The sequence below is a fragment of the Hylobates moloch genome, unplaced genomic scaffold, assembly GCF_009828535.3.
Source record: "Hylobates moloch isolate HMO894 unplaced genomic scaffold, HMol_V3 SCAFFOLD_10, whole genome shotgun sequence".
Taxonomy (NCBI): Eukaryota; Metazoa; Chordata; class Mammalia; order Primates; family Hylobatidae; genus Hylobates; species Hylobates moloch.
Window position 1 is genome coordinate 60,712,100 of NW_026652285.1, and position 19,857 is coordinate 60,731,956.

At 45.7% G+C, this 19,857-nt stretch overlaps 1 protein-coding gene across 10 annotated transcripts in view; it reads left to right on the forward strand.

Annotated features, from left to right (window-relative positions):
* The window catches only part of DAPK1 (death associated protein kinase 1), a 210,218-nt gene that overhangs the window by 127,062 nt on the left and 63,299 nt on the right, over nt 1-19,857 (forward strand). For all 10 annotated transcript variants that reach the window (XM_032164451.2, XM_058444796.1, XM_032164450.2 and 7 more), the window contains 7 exons: nt 14,303-14,441; nt 16,035-16,164; nt 16,331-16,379; nt 16,470-16,496; nt 16,984-17,136; nt 17,488-17,533; nt 18,650-18,739. In XM_032164451.2, coding sequence (XP_032020342.1) covers nt 14,303-14,441; nt 16,035-16,164; nt 16,331-16,379; nt 16,470-16,496; nt 16,984-17,136; nt 17,488-17,533; nt 18,650-18,739 — 634 coding nt within the window. The remainder of the gene's footprint in view (nt 1-14,302; nt 14,442-16,034; nt 16,165-16,330; nt 16,380-16,469; nt 16,497-16,983; nt 17,137-17,487; nt 17,534-18,649; nt 18,740-19,857) is intronic.

The following is a 19,857-nucleotide window of genomic DNA, read 5'->3' on the forward strand; positions in this document are numbered from 1 at the left end:
TGAATGAAAGTGATTACATTAAAAAATCTTCCATTTCCACACAGGCTGGACCTTAATGCAGCTTCACAGATTAGTCTTTCATGCCTATGGAAGACCACATTTTTGAGGGTAGAGACCTTTTGGGAATCCCAAAGTATTTCCAAATGTGAATCTTTCTTTTCTTGGCACAGTTGGCAGAGCTAACAGGTTTGGTCCCTCATGCACGAGACATACATCTCTGAAACATAAAGTTTTCTGTGCTGATAGTGACAGTCTGTCCCCATCATCAAACAGGACACAAAGGAACTGGAATAAAATTGCCTGTTAGTTTTGGGAGACATTGGGGACCGGGTGCAGTGGTGATGCTATGAGCTAGAGGGTGGGTTGGGAGTGGAGGTGTAAGACAAGATGGTTTTTATGAAAAGTTCTGGGTTCCTGAGAGGAAGAGATTGTGCCGGGGATAGAGCTAACATTTCCTGAACAAGGACTGTGTGCCATGCTCTTGCTCATAAGTGCCTTTCATTTGATCTCATTTAATGTAGAGACCGTGAAAAACATCCACCTCTGTAGAAAGCTGGGCCTGAGGAGCAAAACCCCTCAGATAGGAGGTAACACTTTGTTCCTGGACTGGGAGGGGAACTCAAGCAGCTTTATTTTTTCTGAATGCTGATAATTGCCATTCACCGAGCACTTTTTATATGCCGGGTGTATTATATACATCGTGTCATTTAATCCTCACAAAAGCCCAAGGAGGCAGGGTTCTGAGATTCTATTGCTACAAAAGAAAGCACTCCAAAGCTTCTTGATGTGAAGTGGCAACAGTCATTTGTTTTGATCACAAATCTGAAATTAGGACAAGGCTCAGCAGGGACACCTTTTCCCTACTCCTTGCAGCCACAGCTGGAGCAGATGCCTGGGGCTAGAGGATTCCCTACTTAGATGGCCCCTGACATGCTGCAGATCACTCAGAGGGGACCCCCTTCCAAGATGTCCTTTCACATGACTGACAAGGTAGTGCTGGCTGTCAGCTGCGAGTTCAGTCAGGGCTGTTGGTTCCACTCCACCTGTGCTCCTCCACAGTGCTAGTTGGGCTCTCCCACAGCATGGCGGCTGAGACCTAAGGGCAGGTCCTCCAAAACAGGACATGGAAGTTGACAGTCTCTTAAGACCTGGGCCTGGAAACTGGCACAGCATCACTTCTTTCAGATTCTGTTGGTGGAGCAGGCACAGAGCTTGCTCAGATTCAAGGTGATGCAGCAAAAGAGACCACAGCTCTCAATGGGTAGTGCCAAAGGGTTTGTGGCCATCTTTATTCTACCAGAGGTGCAGAAAGGTTAAGTGTCTTCCCCTGGATTACTCAGCCAGCAAGTGGACAGGACCCGTATCCCCTGATTTCTTCCAGATCCTGAGTTGGCCAGAGCACCCGACTGACCTCGGGTCAGCTCTCTGTGTCCATTTTTCGCCATCAACTGTACCTGTAGCATCAATGCCCACCACAGCTCCAGAGGCCCAGCGAAGCGGACTCTATAAGCATTCCTAAATCACCTTTATGTGGAATTAACTTTAAGAGCAACACTGGCAGGACCCTAGGCTTGGGAAGAAAACACCCAGGGAGCATATGATAACCATCTTCGGATGTGGGAGGGTGACTGTGCAGGCCACAGCGTGGCTGGCGTTCTGTGACCTCCATTGTTCTTGAATAGTTGACAAACTACAGCCGGTGGGCCCGAGACCATCATTTGCATATGTGTAGTCCTTAAGAAGAAAATGAAAATGTTTTTACATTTTCAAATGGTGGAAGAATGAAAGCAAAATAGAATACATAGCAGAGTTGAACAGATGCAAGAGAGAGTGCATGGCCCAGCAAGCCTCTCACGGAAACAGTTTGTTAATCGCTGTCCCAGAAGGCAGAACCAGCACCTATGTGACCAGAGGTAGATCTCGGGTCGCTATAGGAATGAATTTTCTAACGAGAGTCGTCCGTCAGCAGGAACAGCAGCTTTCAGCCAAAGGCCATGCAGGCAGATGCTGTGCCTTGGACACTATAAGTCAGTGGTGTGCTGGTAAAGCTCTAACAACAGGCTCCTTAGGGGAGAGACCTTTGGTTGGTAATGTTTGCCTATTTCTGTGGTATAAATGCTCCCACATGGCCAGTCTCCAGCTGCCAGCATAGCATCACTAAATGCGGAGTGGGGAGGAGATGCACATGGTCAGCTGTCTCAGGAGCTCCAGTTTCCACTGTGATGGGCTCAGGCAATCATCAGTATGTAATGCTGCCCTCGAATAGCTCCCAGTGTAGAGATTTGCAGGGTCTTGGGTAGGCACAGTAGTGCTGGAGACTTCTGTGAGGTGCCATCTGCTGCTCTGGGCCCACAGGCAGCCATTGTTAACATCCACGAGCCTAGAAAGATTAAGTACTTTGCCCTGGGCCACGCAGCTGCTAAATTCCACATGCTATTTTATTGTTCTCACATTTGGTTTAGAAAATCCTGATTTCTGCAGAAAGATTGATAAGTTTGACTGCATTCAAATTTAAAACATCCATTTAACAAAACATCACTTTAAGCAAAGTTAGAAGGCAAATAACAGATTGAGAGAAAACATTTAGAATATGTGAGATCAAGGCGAGGTATCCAGAATATGTAAGGAGCACCCATCAATCAGTTAAAGTTAATGACTATGATGGTTCAGTAAGAAAATGGGCAAAGGACGTGGACATGCAGTTTATACCCACTCAGGTACAAACAGCCACTAAACATGACAGATGACCAATCTTGCCACTAAGCAGGGGAGTGTATGATAAAACATTGGTTCATGTTTTCTACTTATTCGATTGGTAAAAGTTATAATGCCAAGCAAGGGCCAGGTGCAGTGACTCCCACCTGTAATCCCAGCACTTTGGGAGGCCAAGGTGGGCGGATCACCTGAGGTCAGGAGTTTGATATCAGCCTGACCAACGTGGTGAAACCTTGTCTCTACTAAACACAAAAAACTAGCTGGGCGTGGTGGTGCACCCCTGTAATCCCAGCTACTCGGGAGGCTGAGGCAGGAGAATCACTTGAACCCAGAAGGTGGAGGTTGCAGTGAGCTGAGATCATACCACCGCACTCCAGCATGGGCAACAAGAGCAAAACTCTGTCTCTTTAAAATACAACAACAACAACAACAACAAGCAAGTGAGGACGTGAAGCCAAAACAACTTCATGAACTGCTGCTGGAGGAATATAAGGTTATGCAGCCCAGCCTGCAACCGAGCATCACCTTGACCCAGAAATTCCAAACTGGGCTAGATAGCCTAGAGCCTAGAAAACCTGTCACATCCTCGGAATAGTCAGGTGCACAGGGAATCATTGCCTTCTAGTTTGTGATAGTGAAAATTTGGAATGGATGTAAAGACCATCGGTTAGGGTAGACCTTCAGGTGAACATTAGGCTACAATGATGGGGATGCAAGAGATCGATAGCAATGGGTATTGCTGAGGTAGAATAGCAAATTGCAGATTGATGCATAGACTCTGACGTCATTTATGTTCTTAAAATGTACATAAAACAATGCCATATGGTGCATAGACTTCATATAAAAAGTTCCGGAGGGCTGTACACCATACTCGTGATAGTGCATGCTTTTGGGGAGGTAGGGAGGGGGAGGGCCAGTATTGGGGAGGAGGGGAGATGTTCAGAAGCAGCTTCAGTTTTATAGCTAGATGTTTAAATTTTTCTAAAGGTCAGTGTATTTTTAAGACACCAAGCCAAAATTCCATTCTTTCCAAACAGAACAGTGGCTGTAAAGAAAGCTACCATCTTCCTCAGCAAGTTCAGACCCAGCAGGTTGGCCATGGGGAGGCGCCCACATGGAGAGGAGTGTCTGGGTGTGGTTGCCTCGGCCCAGGAGGTTGACCTTGCTCCTGAGGGTCCTCTCTCATCACATCTATGACCTCCATCCTGGCCTCAGGTCCCCTTGACACTCGCTTAAGCAGAAAAATGCTTCTTGCTTAATTTATTGTTTCACAGCTGGGACAACTGAAGAATTTTAAATAAGACTTTACTGAGAGCTGAGAATGACAGGAGGAAAATAGAGTCACAGTAAGTAGGTGGTGTTGCTTATAAATCGCAGGGTTCTTGTGCCAAGCTTGGAGTGGCCAACACCTCCTCCCTGCTCAGCCTGGCCACCCACCCACTTTGCTTGCTCCCTCTCCCCTTGCCCCCGGCAGCTCTCAGGAATATCTAAACTCTACTGTGTCTAGACCCAAAGAAAAGATGCAGACAGAGTGTTCCCTCTCCCATGTAGCCGTGGCCCACCTTCCAGCTTACCTGTTTCCTGTCTAAGAGCCAACCTCTTCCCCAGATTTTTGGCCCCGGGAATGTCCATCTGTTTCAGCAAAACCCTACTCTTCAACCACAGGAGTGCGGGCCTTATTCTGTCATTAGCCTGAGGTCCACATAAGAATCCCACGCTGTAAACCTAGGACCTGGGCAAGAGGCACTCACAGGAGCTTCAAGGGTTCCTCTCACCTATAGCTGTGAGGAGTTCAGGCCAAGGATTGCTGCAGGGAATACAGCACCGTTGCCATGTGCCAGATGCTCATATCCTAGCCACGTTCTCTTCATCAATCCCATTAGAAACATAGGAACTAATATCCCATTTTCTGGACACGGAAACTGTGCCTCTGAAAGTAACTTAACCTCTCTGAGGACACAGAGCCCGATGCAAACCAGGCTACTGCCTGCAGTGCCTCTGAACCCTTGAGCCATGTTCTTCCCATAGGGGTTTGTTCTAGAGACCTTCAGGAGGCTCCTTCCTGCTTTCACACCACCTCCCTGGGTAAAAGGAAAGATCCCCTCCCCCATGAGCTTTGAGTGCCACGCATGCATGCTGTTCTATGAGAATCCATGCAGCTCCTTTTAAGTTGTTACTTGAACTTGAATTTGAGGTAAAAACAGACAGAACATATATTTTCAGATACAGCTTGCATTTTGAATTTAAAGAAGATAGGGCTAATTCATAGGAGGCCTTAAGGTTAGGAACTTCATTGATATGATTCATTTAATTTGAGGGAAACAGAGCATAGAAGCAAAAAATGTCTCTGACCCCCTGAATCTATTTCCAACCTTAAATCCACTCCTGTTCAACAAATGCAGAAAGGAATGCCCCGTGTTCCTTCTTTCCCTTCCTGTGTCCCAGCTTCAGTTTTCATTCAGCAAAGTCCTCCAGCGACCCAAGGAACTGAAATTAGAATGTGAGAGGTGAGCGTGTGAACACCCTTCAAGGCTTCCCCTAAATTAACAGGAAAGAACATTCAACACAGTGGTGATGACGGAGCATTGAGTGGTAGTTCTTGGTTTATTAGGAGGCAAAGCCAAGAGGTAGTTGGGGACCACCTCACTCCTTCACGCTGTATACACCAGGATAGTTACGGTAAAGGAGGAATCATCTCAAAATGCTTGGGGAGTTACTTAAACCCCAAGGAGAGCACCAGATATATATTTCTCACCCACATTTTTCTGACCTGAATTAAAACGTTTTTATTGCAGTACATGAATGAGCCTTTCCTTCACAGGGGAATCCAAATGCAAGGCTAAGAAGACACTTCAGTGGATTCTAATTATCTTCCCCTTTCCTTCTCTTTGTTTCCTGAATTGCTTTAGCCAACCTGTAATAATATTTTGCTTGCAGCTTGCGAGGAGTTATTACTTATTATGGGTTGGATTGGATACTCCCCCACAAAAAATATGTTGAAGTCCTAACCTCCAGGACCTCAGAATGTGTGATCTTCTTTTGAAAGAGATCATTCTTCTCATTGGTTACATTCTTTGCAGATGTAACCAAGTTAAAATGAGGGCACTTGGGGGGGCCCTAATCCATATGACTGGTGTTCTCATAAAGGGGGAGTGTGGATGCAGACACAGACGTGTGTGGAGGGCAGCCTATAGGGAGAGATGCAGGGAAAGCGCCAGGTGCAGGTGGGGATGGGAGCACTCATCTACAAGCCCAGGGGCACAGAGATTGCTGGCAAAGCCCCGGAAGCTGGGAAGCAGCCAGAAGGGATTCCCCTCCAAGCTTTAGAGGGAGCATGGCTCGTAGACACCTTGATTTTGGACTTGTAACCTGAAATTTCTGCCATTTTAAGCCACCCAATTTGTGCTACTTTGTTAGTGTGGCCCCGGCAAATTAATACACTACCTATACCTAACCCTTTTTTATTGTTTTTTAAATATATTTTTAAAAATTTTATGTAGAGATGGGGGTCTCACTGTGTTGCCCTGGGTGGTCTCAAACTTGGGGCCTCAAGCAACCCCGCCTTGGCCTCCCAAAGTGTTGGGTTTGCAGGTGTGAACCACCATGCCTGGGCCTAACTCCTTTAAAGTATACATTTAGGATCAAATAAAATTGGAAATTTCATTTCCTTCATCATAGTCAGTGTGACATTATATTTTCCAAAGATGGCTTCAGTGTTATCTGCTGTCCTACCTGTAGGGCCAAACACCTGAAATCAGGAACTGGATTCTAAATCCCCCTTCCCTTGGATCTGGATACGCCCTTTCGATGCTGTTTGACTTCTGAGGCAGCATCCACCTGCTTGCTGGGACACTCGATGTGGAGCCCTGACCTGCCTGTGAATGGTCCACTTGTCTTGAGGCCAGTGTGCTATGAGGGAGCCCAAACTAGCCCCTATAGAGAGACCACCCAGAGACATGAGACTACAAGGAGAGAGGTGCCCAGACTGCCCCCCAGCTGTTCCAGTGCCCCTGCCGTTTCAGCATCAGCCTTTGTCTGATTACAACCCCATGACACACCCTAAGCCACAACTGCCCAGCCAACCCTTCCTGAATTCCCGACCCATAAGATAATTGTCATGATTAAAGCCTAACGTTCTGGGGAGATTTGTTTCACAGCAATAGATAGCCGCAACAGTTAGCATGCTCTGTGCTTTGCATTGGTCACTTTCTTTTAATTTATAAAATGTATTACATTATTACTTCTGATTAAATAATTTTATTATTTAAAGCAGACAGAAGACAACCACAAAATCTGGTAGCTTAACATAATAGGATTTATCTCTCACTCATTCAAAGTCTCATGCAGATAGGATGGGTTGATGACCTCCTCCAGGCAGTGACTCAGGGATCCACATTCCTTCTACCTAGTCTTTGCTGCCTCCTGGTCCTTCTTGGAGTCCTGTGCTGGGTCACCTGTGTTCTAGTGGCCAAAGAGAGAGATGAAAGTGTGGGTGGGGGATCACATCGGATGTTTGGGGGCCCACATCGGAAATGGCACACATCATTTTGGTCCATATTCTACTAGCTATAAGTAGTCCTGGATTCAAGGAGCTGGGAAATGCCCCTTAGTTGTGGGCCTGCAAGAAACAGGGTAGTATGGTGGGAACACAGCCAAGGCTCTGCCACATCTGCACACAGATCAGAGGATCTTAAAATACCAGAGCTGCAAGGGCCTTGAGAAATGAGCTTATCTGCGTGTCATCTCTGCATCAGGATGAACAGAGTCTTGTTAAAATGCAGATTCTGGGGCTTCACTCAGGAAGTAGGTACTAGGAAATTACATTAAAAAGATTTCCCAAATTATTGTTGTGTGCACTAAGGTTAGAGAACCACTTAACCTGGTTACTCAGTCCTCTCATTGTACATAGAGCAAAGGTGAGGTCCAGATAGGTGATATGACCTCCTTACATCTCTTCCAGTCACCCACCCCTTGAGGCCAGAATTGGAGCTGGCGCCTCTGCCTCCCAGGGCTTTGTGACCTAGGAGCCAGGCCTCGAAGGTGTGCCCTGGGGGAGCATACTTGGTGCCTGATTTCTTCCACTCTGAAGAAACCTAACGTTTGCCTTGAAATGGGCCTCACGGGGTAATTAGTATGTAGACAGGGGTCCTCTGCAGCTTAGATGATAACCAGAGTGGATCCCAAATCAAGTCTTGTTATATTTTGGGCAATTCCTAGCAAAAGTCGGGAACCCTCCAGAATGTTTTAATTTAGAAAATGGAATCTTGCAATACCTTCTCCTGCATTATTAAAAGGCCCACTGTGTTTTTCATGTAGTGACATGTCCTAAATACCTTCTGTCATGGCCAACTTTTAGGGAGGCTTTGGTGGTAGTAAAAGACATGTTGGGAAGAGAAAGAACCATGGTATTTTCCAGCTCTCTTGGTGAAAACAGCAAATGTTCATTAGTATTCATTTCACACGATTTCCCTGATAAAGCCGTGATTTAAAACACTGACTCAAAGGCCTAATAAAGGAGGTTAACTTGCTTTCTAAATCTGCTGCACAGACTGCTCATCTCTCCTTCCGTCAGCCTCCCTTTTCCTAAGCAAATTGTAGAATTTGGAACAAAGAGAAAAAGTGCAAGGTTTTTTGACTGATTCCCTTGTTAACCAGATTCTGCTGTTCAGCAACATTGTGAGCATTTGAGTTCTGGTTCTCAGCATGCATGTGAAAAATCCTCAAGTCATTTTCTACCTTCAGAGATTTGGGGGCCAAACAGGGAATAAATTACCAAACATTGCTTATCATGCTCCCAAATATTTGCTGAAATCATTTAGTTTCAATAATTTTGATTAATTACCTAAGATTTTATAAGCAGAGTTCATGGCAAAAACATCTGCCTTCATGAATTGGCATGAAGGAGGATGAGTGTATATGTAGAAACGAAGGAAGATGAGTATATATGTAGACATGAAGGAGGATGAGTATATATGTAGGGATGAAGGAGGATGAGTATATATGTAGGGATAAAGGAAGATCAGTATATATAGGAGTGAAGGGTGATCAGTATATATGTAGGAATGAAGGAGGATGAGTATACATGTAGGGACAAGGAGGATGAGTACATATGTAGGGATGAAGGAGGATGAGTGCATATGTAGAAATGAAGAAAGATGGGTATACATGTAGGGATGAAGGAGGATGAGTGTGTATGTAAGGATGAAGGAGGATGAGTATATATAGGAATGAAGGGTGATCAGTATATATGTAGGGACGAAGGAAGATGACCATATATGTAGAAATGAAGGAAGATGAGTACCTATATAGAAATGAAGCAAGATGAGTATACATGTAGAGATGAAGGAGGATGAGTATATATGTGGGGAAGAAGGAGGATGAGTATATAGTAGATATGAAGGAGAATCAGTATATATGTAGGGATGAAGGAGGTTGAGTACATATGTAGGTATGAAGGATGATGAGTACATATGTAGAAATGAAGGAAGATGAGTATACATGTAGGGATGAAGGAAGATGAGTATATATATATATATAAATGAAGGGTGATCAGTATATACGTAGGGATGAAGGAGGATGAGTGCATATGTAGAAATCAAGGGAGATGAGTATACATTAGGGATGAGAAGGATGAGTATATATGTAGGGATGAAGGAGGGTGAGTATATATGTAAGATGAAGATGAATATATATGTAGGTATGAAGGAGGATGAGTACTTATGTAGAACTAAAGATTCGTATACATGTAGGGATGAAGTATATACGTAGGGATGAAGGGTGATCAGTATATATGTAGGGATGAAGGCGATTGAGTACATATGTAGGGATGAAGGAATATGAGTACATATGTAGAAATGAAGGAAATGTAGGGATGAAGGGGGATGGGGATGGGTATGTAGGGATGAAAGGGGATGGGTATGTAGGGATGAAAGGGGATGTGTACATATGTAGATATGAAGGAAGATGAGTATATGTGTGTATGGGTGAGGGGGGATGGAGTGAGTACATAGGGCCTCTGGGCATCAGTTTATAAGTCCTGACCTAGTGGGATAGGGGCTCTCCTAACCTTTCTAATGTCTAACTGAAGGACTTGGCTGCCTGGACAAGCCATGACATGGACTGCTTCATAACTAGTTGAGATTTGAACAGGGACTTGTGAGAAAGGTCAATGATGAAAACTAAGAGGATCAACTAGTGCTCTCCTTCTCCCAGTCTTGATCAGGCACTACCACTTTGTAGTCCTGGTCCCTAACTCTTGGGGTTCCAGAGTTATTCCTTGTCCTTACTCCTGTGGAGTTGAGTTTCTGAGGATACAAATACTGAATAAGGCACGAGATGACCAGGCCAGAGAAGGGCAAGCCTAATTTCCATTGGCTGAGCCTAGTAAACAAGCCCAGTTCAAGATGGTGCATGTTCCAGCCTTCTATGGCTATGTAAAAAACTACCCCAGACCCAGTGGGGTGCAGATTGGGTTCCCTGGGAAGCAGACTCTGAGATGGAGAAGAGTGTGCATGGTGTTTATTAAGAACTGTACTTAGGATCAAGATTTGGAGAGTAGGAGAAGGGAGCACAAATGGGTTTGGTGGCAGCCCCAGTTGGCCAACAGGGAGTTCTGGGGCCAGAATGACCCTTGAGAGTTGCCCCAGGTTGGGCTGAGATGACCTAGTCTTTATATCAGGGGTCAGCAAGTTATGGCCTCTAGGCCAAACCCAGGTTGCCACCTATTTTTTAACTAAAGTTTTATTGGAACACAGCCACACCCATCATGTACATGTCATCTGTGGCTACTTTCATGATACATTAGCAGAGCTGAGTAGTTGGGACAGACTGCAAGGCTGGCAAAGCCTAAAATATCTAGGATCTGCCCTTGGTAGAAGTTTGGCAGGCCTTGTTATGTTCCCTCATTGATCAGTCACTGAATGGACAGTCTGACCTCTGTGGCCTCGGCCGGGCTGGTGGGTCCCCTTCTAAGGTGCCTTCCTTGCTCAAGGCTCCTTGACCTTGTTCTCCAAGGACATCTCTTCTTCCTGGGTTTCTCCACATGGCACAGTGGTTTGGCATCATCACACTTCTTGCATCTTACCTGAGGGCTTCAGGAGGTGGGACCTGGAGGCCCCCAGTCCATGAAAAGCTGCAGCAGAGTTGGCAAAATCACTTGTGCCATTGGTCAGAGAGGTCACGGGGCCTGCCCAGATTCAAGAGGTGGAGCCACAGATGCCGCCCACTGCCTGAGGGAGGATGGCACGATCACGGTGCAGAAGAGCATGAGGATGAGATGCTGTCAGACCGTCTTTGGAAAAATGTGGAATGCCATGGCAGGCCAGGTGGCTGCTTGGCAGTGCCGTGTCAATCCCAGCTCACCCAGGTCACCGCTCCAGTGCCCCTCCCTCCCCAACTCCACCCACCGTCCCTGACATCATGTGGGGAGTTTGAGACGGCCATGGTGGGAATGTGACACCTCGGGAATGGACTCTGCCCACCCCAACCCCAAAGAGCCTGCTGTTAAACCCTCACCAGCACACCCCTGCTGCCATGGGAGGACTTCTGGTTTGAAGCCACATGGGAAGAAAGACAGCAGCATTTATTGAGCACTAAGGGTCTTTACATGTCCTGGAACCTCAGGACGACTCCGTAAGCTATGATGTTACCCTTTATTTTATAGAAGGGGAGTCAGAGCCTCAGCAAGGTTGGAGGTCCTGGCAGGATTTGAACCACGGTCCCCTCGTTTTTGCCATCCTGCCTCACAGAAGACAGAGCCAGCAGGAGAAGGAGATCGTGGATCCGAAGAAAGCTTAGGTTGGCAGAGAGGGAGAGAAACCTGGCCAGAGAACAGCGGCAAAGCCTGAGGCCGGGGCAGCATGGGGTTGCCAGAAGGCTGGACAGTGGAGCCCCTGGAAAGGACGCAGGGCCAGCAGGCTGCGCCGGCTGTGTGGGTCCTGGAAGATTCACCCCAACCAGGCAGCCAAACTCCAGACGTTTCTCATTGTCTGAAAAATGCATCTCTGTACTCTATGACAACACAAGCAGAATGCGAGTGAGGTGGGGTCGGGAGGCCCTGAAGAGGGCCACGGAGAGAAAGCCGGCAGCTGGGCACCACATTCACAGCAGAAGTTTCACTTCCTTCCCCTTACCTTCTTCCTGGGAAGCACAGTGGTTAGGCTCAACCATTGGACCAGTTTAAGGAGGAGGAGCGGGCAGGAAGGCGCTTTCATATTGGATCCTGTAGGAAGCAGTGGTGTGCTACAGGGGTGACAGTGGCGTTCTTTATAACAATACTCATTCCCGCAAGCTGGACCTTACCCATGTGCCAGCCTTGCCAGTTACACATGTCTATTACCTTTCATCCTCATAACCTTCAAGGGAAGAGGTCTTATGACTCCTCTTTGGGGAAATGAGGCTCAAAAGAAGGGATAACCTTCCGGGTTTCAGGGTGAGCGCATGGCAGAAGTTAAGACTTGGACTGGATGCGGGCACTTGACTTCTCCACACCACGTGGCCGCGGTGCCTGAGTCAGCCCCAGTGGTGCGGGGTGCCCCAGAGAGCACAGAAGCCAGGGCTGGAGACCCAGGTGTGATGGGAGAGCTTTCTTTGGGTGGGGTTGGTTCACAATCTCCCACTTTTTCTTCCCCCCCCATAGTTGAAGGATTTTCTCTCCCCCTGTTGTTTGTTTTAAGAATAAGATGCAAAAGTGAGAAGTGGGAGGCCTTGCCTTGTTCCGTGGGGAGACAGTGTGGGGGCTGTGAGGCCAAGGGCACCTGGGAGGGGAGAGGGTGGGGGCAGACTGCATCTCCCAAGAGCAGGGTGGGGAGTGCAGGGAGGGGTCGGGAGGAGAGCAAGGCCACTCCTGAGGCAGGGTCCATGCAGGACACCTTTCGCTTGGACTCCTCGGCATCCTGACTGGGCCCAGGCCCTGCTGTGTCCCCTGGAGGATAGGGGAGGCCTGTAGACTGTTCACAGGAGGGTGTGGCTACCTCTGCCAGGCCCCTGGGGGTAGGAGAGTCACTCCACCATCCCCATAAACCAGTGGGAGGCCCTGCAGCAGGAGCGTGGAATTAAGACATGGGAAAATGGTCTCAGTTTTTCAGGTACTTGTTAAAAATGCTGAGTTTTCTGGTCACCATTCTTGGAAGCCCTCACACAGCAGATTGAAAGTGAGGCTCAGAATCTTCATTTTTAAAGCATCCTCAAACAATTCTGATGCCCATGGACTCTAGACCATGCTAAGGAAAACACTGACCCGGAGGGTGAAGGCGTGTGGGATCTGAAACTTCTAAGAAAACAGCTTTTTTGTCATTCTTATCTGATCTTATGAGCACCAATTTTCTTACTCTGAATGGATGTAGATGCGGAAGGTGTAATGTTTAGGGAGCGCTCTTGCCCTAAGAAAGATAATGAATACAGCAGTTTGTGCATAATTGCACTTAATTATTATGTTGTGAATGTATGGTTAAACTTGATAAAGATTAACTTCTAAAAACTCTTATTAAAACTTCCCTGTTATTTGCCATTCATCGCTACCGTGGAGTTATTAGGGGAGCTTGTTCGTCCATCCACCTGATAAAGTTTTGAATGCTTGCTGTGTGCCTGGCTCTGTGCGGGCAGTGGGGCATACAGCAGTAGCCATCAGCTGGGGTGGGAGGTGCTGACCACTCCCCTCCACCCACTTACAGTCTGGACAGAGAAACAAACTAAAAAAATCCACAACCAACCACATACATTTTGCTTTTTTTGTAAATGTATTCTTTTTTTTTTTTTGAGACAGTCTTGCTCTGTCACCAGGCTGAAGGGCAGTGGCGCAATCTCGGCTCACTGCCACCTCTGTCTCCCAGGTTCAAGCGATTCTCCTGCCTCAGTCTCCTGAGTAGCTGAGACTACAGGCACACGTCACCATGCGCAGTTAATTTTTTTTTTGTATTTTTAGTAGAGACGGGGTTTCTCCATGTTGGCCAGGATGGTCTCAATCTCTTGACCCTGTGATCTGCCCGCCTCGGCCTCCCAAAGTGCTGGGATTACAGGTGTGAGCCATCGTGCCCGGGCTACTAAATGTGATTTTTATAAATGTGTTAGTATTTACATACAAACCAATACTAAACAAGAAAGGAAAAATCCCTTATCAGACTGTATATTGTGAATTTGAGTTTTAAAGAATTAATTAAACATGCAGGTTATGAACTTTTCAGATACTCTCTAATTGAAATAAGAAGATATACACTATAAATTCTGTACAAAGCTGGCTTGCAGATTTTTTCTCGTCATTAGAGTTAAGACATCACCTCTAAATATGTTTAATTAAAATGTTTTAAAGATACACTGATATTTTCTTCACAACGTTTCATCTCTGCCCCTCCTCTCATTTGTGAACACGGAACCTTAGGAAAATGGTTCCCAAGTGCTTTCAAGCACAAATGTGTCTGAATGCAGAATTGTCAACAACCTGCACAGAGAATTCTGACTCCATGCTTAGCGGTTTCAGCATAGTCTTTATGCTGTTTTCTTGTCTGAAGTCTGAGCGCACCAATAGTCTATGAGAGAAGGAATCAATATGAAACAGAATTGTTACCAATAACCTCTGCTTCCGGGTTCTCAGCGTTGCAGGTGGCGAGCTGTTTGACTTCTTAGCTGAAAAGGAATCTTTAACTGAAGAGGAAGCAACTGAATTTCTCAAACAAATTCTTAATGGTGTTTACTACCTGCACTCCCTTCAAATCGCCCACTTTGATCTTAAGGTACGTTTCAAAGTGTAAGCCAGATAGAAGCTTGTGCAGATCACAGCCTTGGTGGTTCCTCTGCTAAGAAAAATTGAGGCATCTGAAAGAGTTACATTATTTTTCCTGTACCAGTAACAAACAGAATTATCAATATAAATCGGCAAGCATAGAGTACATGCCTCCCACTGGGATGGCTAACCTTTTTGTGGGATAGAGGCTTAACGATAATTGATTACATTCTGGAATTCTTTTTTTTTTTTTTTTGAGACGGAGTCTCGCTCTGTCGCCCAGGCTGGAGTGCAGTGGCACGGTCTCGGCTCACTGCAAGCTCCGCCTCCCGGGTTCATGCCATTCTCCTGCCTCAGCCTCCCGAGTAGCTGGGACTATAGGCGCCCACCACCATGCCCGGCGAATTTTTTGTATTTTTCATAGAGACGGGGTTTCACTGTGTTAGCGAGGATGGTCTTGATCTCCTGACCTCGTGATCCGCCTGCCTCGGCCTCACAAAATGCTGGGATTACAGACGTGAGCTGCCACGCCTGGCCACATTCTGGAATTCTTGGTAACGAATACAAGGGGTCTTAGGAGCCAGGTTTTTTAGTAAGGGGGCTGCTCTTGGCTACTGGGACATTAGCCAGCAGCCAGTGACTGGCACCGGTTCCTTCTGTGGCTCTGGGCATGTTAAGATAGAAAATGTGTTGAGTGATGCAAAGGCTTATGGCCTGACTCTGTTACCAATAATCAAGCAAACCAAACTCAGATTGGCTAATTGGGGCATTTGCCTGGCTGGATGCAGGATGCTGTTGGAGATGAAAGGGCATGTAAGCCATCCTCCCAGCCATGACAGAGGTGTAGTCTCTTTGGGAAGGGAAGACACAACAGGAGCAATAGGAAGTGGCAATGGTGGGAGGTTCCAGTTCAAGGCAGCGAGAAGTGGTCTGGTAAAGCAGCGTGTGCTCCATCCGAGTAGTTGATTCAGACCAGTAGAGCTGGGATAGGATTTCAGAGGAGGGAGGATTTTCCCCATTCTTTTGTAGCAGAGCTGTCGATGTCCCATTCATGTCCCCCCTGGCCCCACAAACAACGTGCAAAGGCACACACTCATATACAGCCTAACAGAGGGCTTGCTGCAAATACCTGTGACTCTTCCTGGCATCTTGTTTCTGGCCCTGGGAGCTGGAATGCAAAATAAAAATTTCCACAGAAGCAGCTGTCAGCCATGGAGGATGGAGAGATGGTGGATAAAGACCCCAGCTCCCTCATGCTACAATTGGAATAACGCTGAGTTCTCCTTTTCCTCTTCCATTCCCCCAGTTACCCCCACCTTGATAGGAACCTCATAGCAGCTTCCTTCTGTTTCCTGTATCTGCTTCCCCTACCAAGTGTTTCCTGGTGTCCCCTCCCACATAACCCACTTGCATCCGAATCCTTGTCTCAGGCCTGCTTCAGGGAGAACCTAGAGCAAGACATGTATTTTCCTCCTGTTCTCTTCCAACTACCCTTTCTTCCCTAATTTTTGGCCTTTTTTTTTTCTTTGGAGAGAAGAACTGTTCTGCCATCTTGTCCTCAGCATAACATATCATAGCTTTTTATTTATCTCTTTTTTTCAAGCCTGAGAACATAATGCTTTTGGATAGAAATGTCCCCAAACCTCGGATCAAGATCATTGACTTTGGGTTGGCCCATAAAATTGACTTTGGAAATGAATTTAAAAACATATTTGGGACTCCAGAGTTCGTCGGTAAGTTTCTTTGCTCCTGTGGTCATTTACATCTCATAGACATTATTCTGGCAAACCTCCCCTGCTGGAAGATTCTTTCCCTGGTACATGTTCCTGGTTGTTGCATGAAGATAGAATCGGTTAGTTTGCTTCCTCCCAAGCTAAATGAGTGTTTGTTTCCTCTTAGCTCCTGAGATAGTCAACTATGAACCTCTTGGTCTTGAGGCAGATATGTGGTAAGGAGTATGTCCTTGGTGTTGTTTGCTTTCTGATTTATTTGACTATTCTTCTGACATGTTTTTTTGTTTGTTTTGTTTTGTTTTTAGGAGTATCGGGGTAATAACCTATATCCTGTAAGTACCAGAATTCAAAACTCATACTCTCTTCTCTTCTATGAGACCATAGGTTTAATTAACCGTTAAATGTGCTATGTTGATCTCTTCAGCTTATGCATGCTTTTGATGTAAACATATTCATTTTACACCCCCAAAACATGTTTAGTTTATACTAATTAAACATGTTCTCCTAATTCAAAATGAGTCATCAGAAACTGTAGCATAATCACTGAAGGAAAGCATAGCTGTCCATCACTGCTGAGAAAACAGGTTTCCTTTAAACTACCAGACGCTGTTCCAAATTAACTTGTTAAGTGAATGCTTTTGCCTGAAGCTGAAGCATTTGCTCCTGACAGTTAAAGCCCTATGAAATATAATCAAACTCTAAAGTGACTATTCGAGCACCAGATTATAATCTTATTCCACACTCCAGATGTTATAGGAGCAAAATGACAACACCAAGGGGTCATCATTAATGTTCTGTGCCCAACTTTATTTTTAACAGCCTAAGTGGGGCCTCCCCATTTCTTGGAGACACTAAGCAAGAAACGTTAGCAAATGTATCCGCTGTCAACTACGAATTTGAGGACGAATACTTCAGTAATACCAGTGCCCTAGCCAAAGATTTCATAAGAAGACTTCTGGTCAAGGATCCAAAGTGAGTGTCCATGTTCCTGAAAGGTGCTTGGCCACGGCCTCAGCCAGCCCAGAGCCTGTGTCTGTTCCATGCATGGGGCCACATTTCTCAGACCCTGCTTGCTTCATCTGCCAGAGGGCAGCATGCCATGTGAAATGCTTCAGAAAATGTAAGGAGGGCCCTCTGCCCCCACTCAGTCAGTCCCTGCAGGCACAGTGAAATAATCACAAAAAGACTGATGTTGTTTTTGGCTTTCTTCCCTGAACTGCATTTTCCAGAGTGTCTGCTTGGCAGGCCCAACCAGCATGAAAACAACCTTAGTATTTGCTGCTATGGTCACAGCATTTTTTTCTTTCTCCCCCTCCCCTCAAGGAAGAGAATGACAATTCAAGATAGTTTGCAGCATCCCTGGATCAAGGTGAGTTGCATATTACGAAACTGTTTAGATCAGTTTCTATGTGATTGGTTTGGGCACCCTGGTATTCATGTGTCATAGAGTACTGCTAACCACAGGTCACACCTGGAGTGTTAAGTTTGCTATTTGTATCATATTTTAAGAAAAGCTGACAGGTTAGACTGTATCCTAATGATCCCAGAGGTGGGGAGAGAGGAATAAGCCAGCACAGAGCAGGATTGTAAAAGGTCAAGCCCACTCGACAAGTATGTTTGAAGTGATCTGTGAGGTGTTGGCCCAAACAGTATATTTAAAATTTTATGTTGATTCCAGCATGTAAATATCAATCAAATCTGGATTTCCAGCTTCTCTTGGGAAATCTGAAGATCTGCTGACACTGAGCCCTCATTCCAAGTGGCCTCGGGAAGTGGCACAGGCGCCTTGGTGCTGGGAAACCGGGCCCCCTGGAACATTACACCTTTACATTACCTGCCTGGCCTGGTTGACATTTGGATTAAAGTATCTTCAATCCAGGGCAGAAAGGGCTAAGGGTGGGAAAGTATGATAGTTACAGAATAAAATCATGAAACAGAGAAGTGAACATCACAGAATCAGGCTCTGGGGGCAAATAGCTTTGCTGTGCAAGTTCCCAGCGGTTACCTGGGTTCTCCTAGCCAGCTATGGTGTCTCCTCCTCCCAGAGGTGGAGGACAAAAGCTAAATACATCTTCTGAAAAAGATACAATACAAGGAATTCTCCTGCTATAGGCCAAACTAACTTTGCTGACCTCTGAGATCCCTCTCAACTCTACCTTACTTGAAGATACCCAAGTTCGAATGCCTCATAACATAGCCTCACCATGAATATTGCCATTCCCAAACTATCAGTGTGGAAAGTCGTGATTTAGTTTGACCCCAAGCTCTACTTCTCCCCAGTGTTCATGGATGATATGAAACCCTCAGAAGAGTGAGCCCGCTAAGACTAGGTGCCTAGGTATTCCATGTTATCCCAACTTCTTATGCTAATTTAATAAGGTGAATGTGTAAGCATCCTGAATAAGGAGATGTTTCAAGAAATTGTCATATAACACATTTTCGTAATTTGAGAGCTTTAATTTTTTTTCTTGGATTTTTATTTTAGCCTAAAGATACACAACAGGCACTTAGTAGAAAAGCATCAGCAGTAAACATGGAGAAATTCAAGAAGTTTGCAGCCCGGAAAAAATGGAAAGTAAGATTGTTTGTTGTGGAGGGATTAACAAATTCTGTTTCCTGTGTAGAGCAGTGTGTGGTCAGGGTCCGTCTCCTATGATACTGGTAAAATGGAAAATACATCCTTTCCTCTTTTTAATCCACCCTGTAGTCTTCTGCACCATTACTCTATTTTGAAAAACAAGCAAAAACAATATTTTAGTCACTTTAACTCATACCATTAAATGTAATTTTCTGTTTTTTTCATCAAAACCATTCTCAGTGTAAATTTTTATAGCAGCACTGTAAAATTATAGTGAAATCTTTTTCTAATACTACAAGCCACATTTTAAATAAGTTCATTCTTTGTGGTAAGCAGCGTGAGATTACATTTGTGCTGTAACTTGGGTAAATGGGTCTCTCAGCCCAGCCTTTATCTGTGAGTGGTTGGAGTGGGGGTGGGGTGGGGCCGTGAGCATTTGCAAGGTGGCCTGTTCTCCTTCTTCAGTGTGGATGGCCTCCACAGGGGCTGGGTGGGACATAGCTCTGAAGGCATTGCAGACCTCCTGGAACAAATCACACTTCAGGGCTAAGAAGGTGATGGGATGGTTTCCTGTGCCCAGGGTCATGTCAAACCCAGAGGAAGTGGGTACCTACCGTGTCTTCCCAGCTCAGGGCCAGAAATGTACCTCGTTTTCACACCTACCAATTTTGGGGTGCCATGGTAGGGATGAGGAAGACCACAGCACTAGATTCTCAAAAGTCCTTAGAATTAGGCTTAAAATAGAGAGAGAGCAACCATTTCTCTTTCTCGCTCTCATTCTTTACCTGTACTTTTGCCTTTGAGAGTAAATGCAGAGATGTTTGTTCTATAGACTAAGAGGTCCCCCAGCTGTTCACTTCCAACAGCTGTTGCGTATTGGTTATCACATTGTCTACCATCACTGCTTATGTGGCACAAAGGACACAGAGCAAGGCCCCTGCAGTCTGTGCTTCTCTGAGGGGGGACCAAGGGTCAGATCACCTTCTCCAAAGAGCAGAGAAGAAAATATATAGAGAGAAAGGATGTGGGGTGTCCAGCTCTATAGTTCAATAATGAAACATGGAAGGAGAATCTCTATATCCTGTTGTCTTGATTTATAAGACCTTTAAAATTAT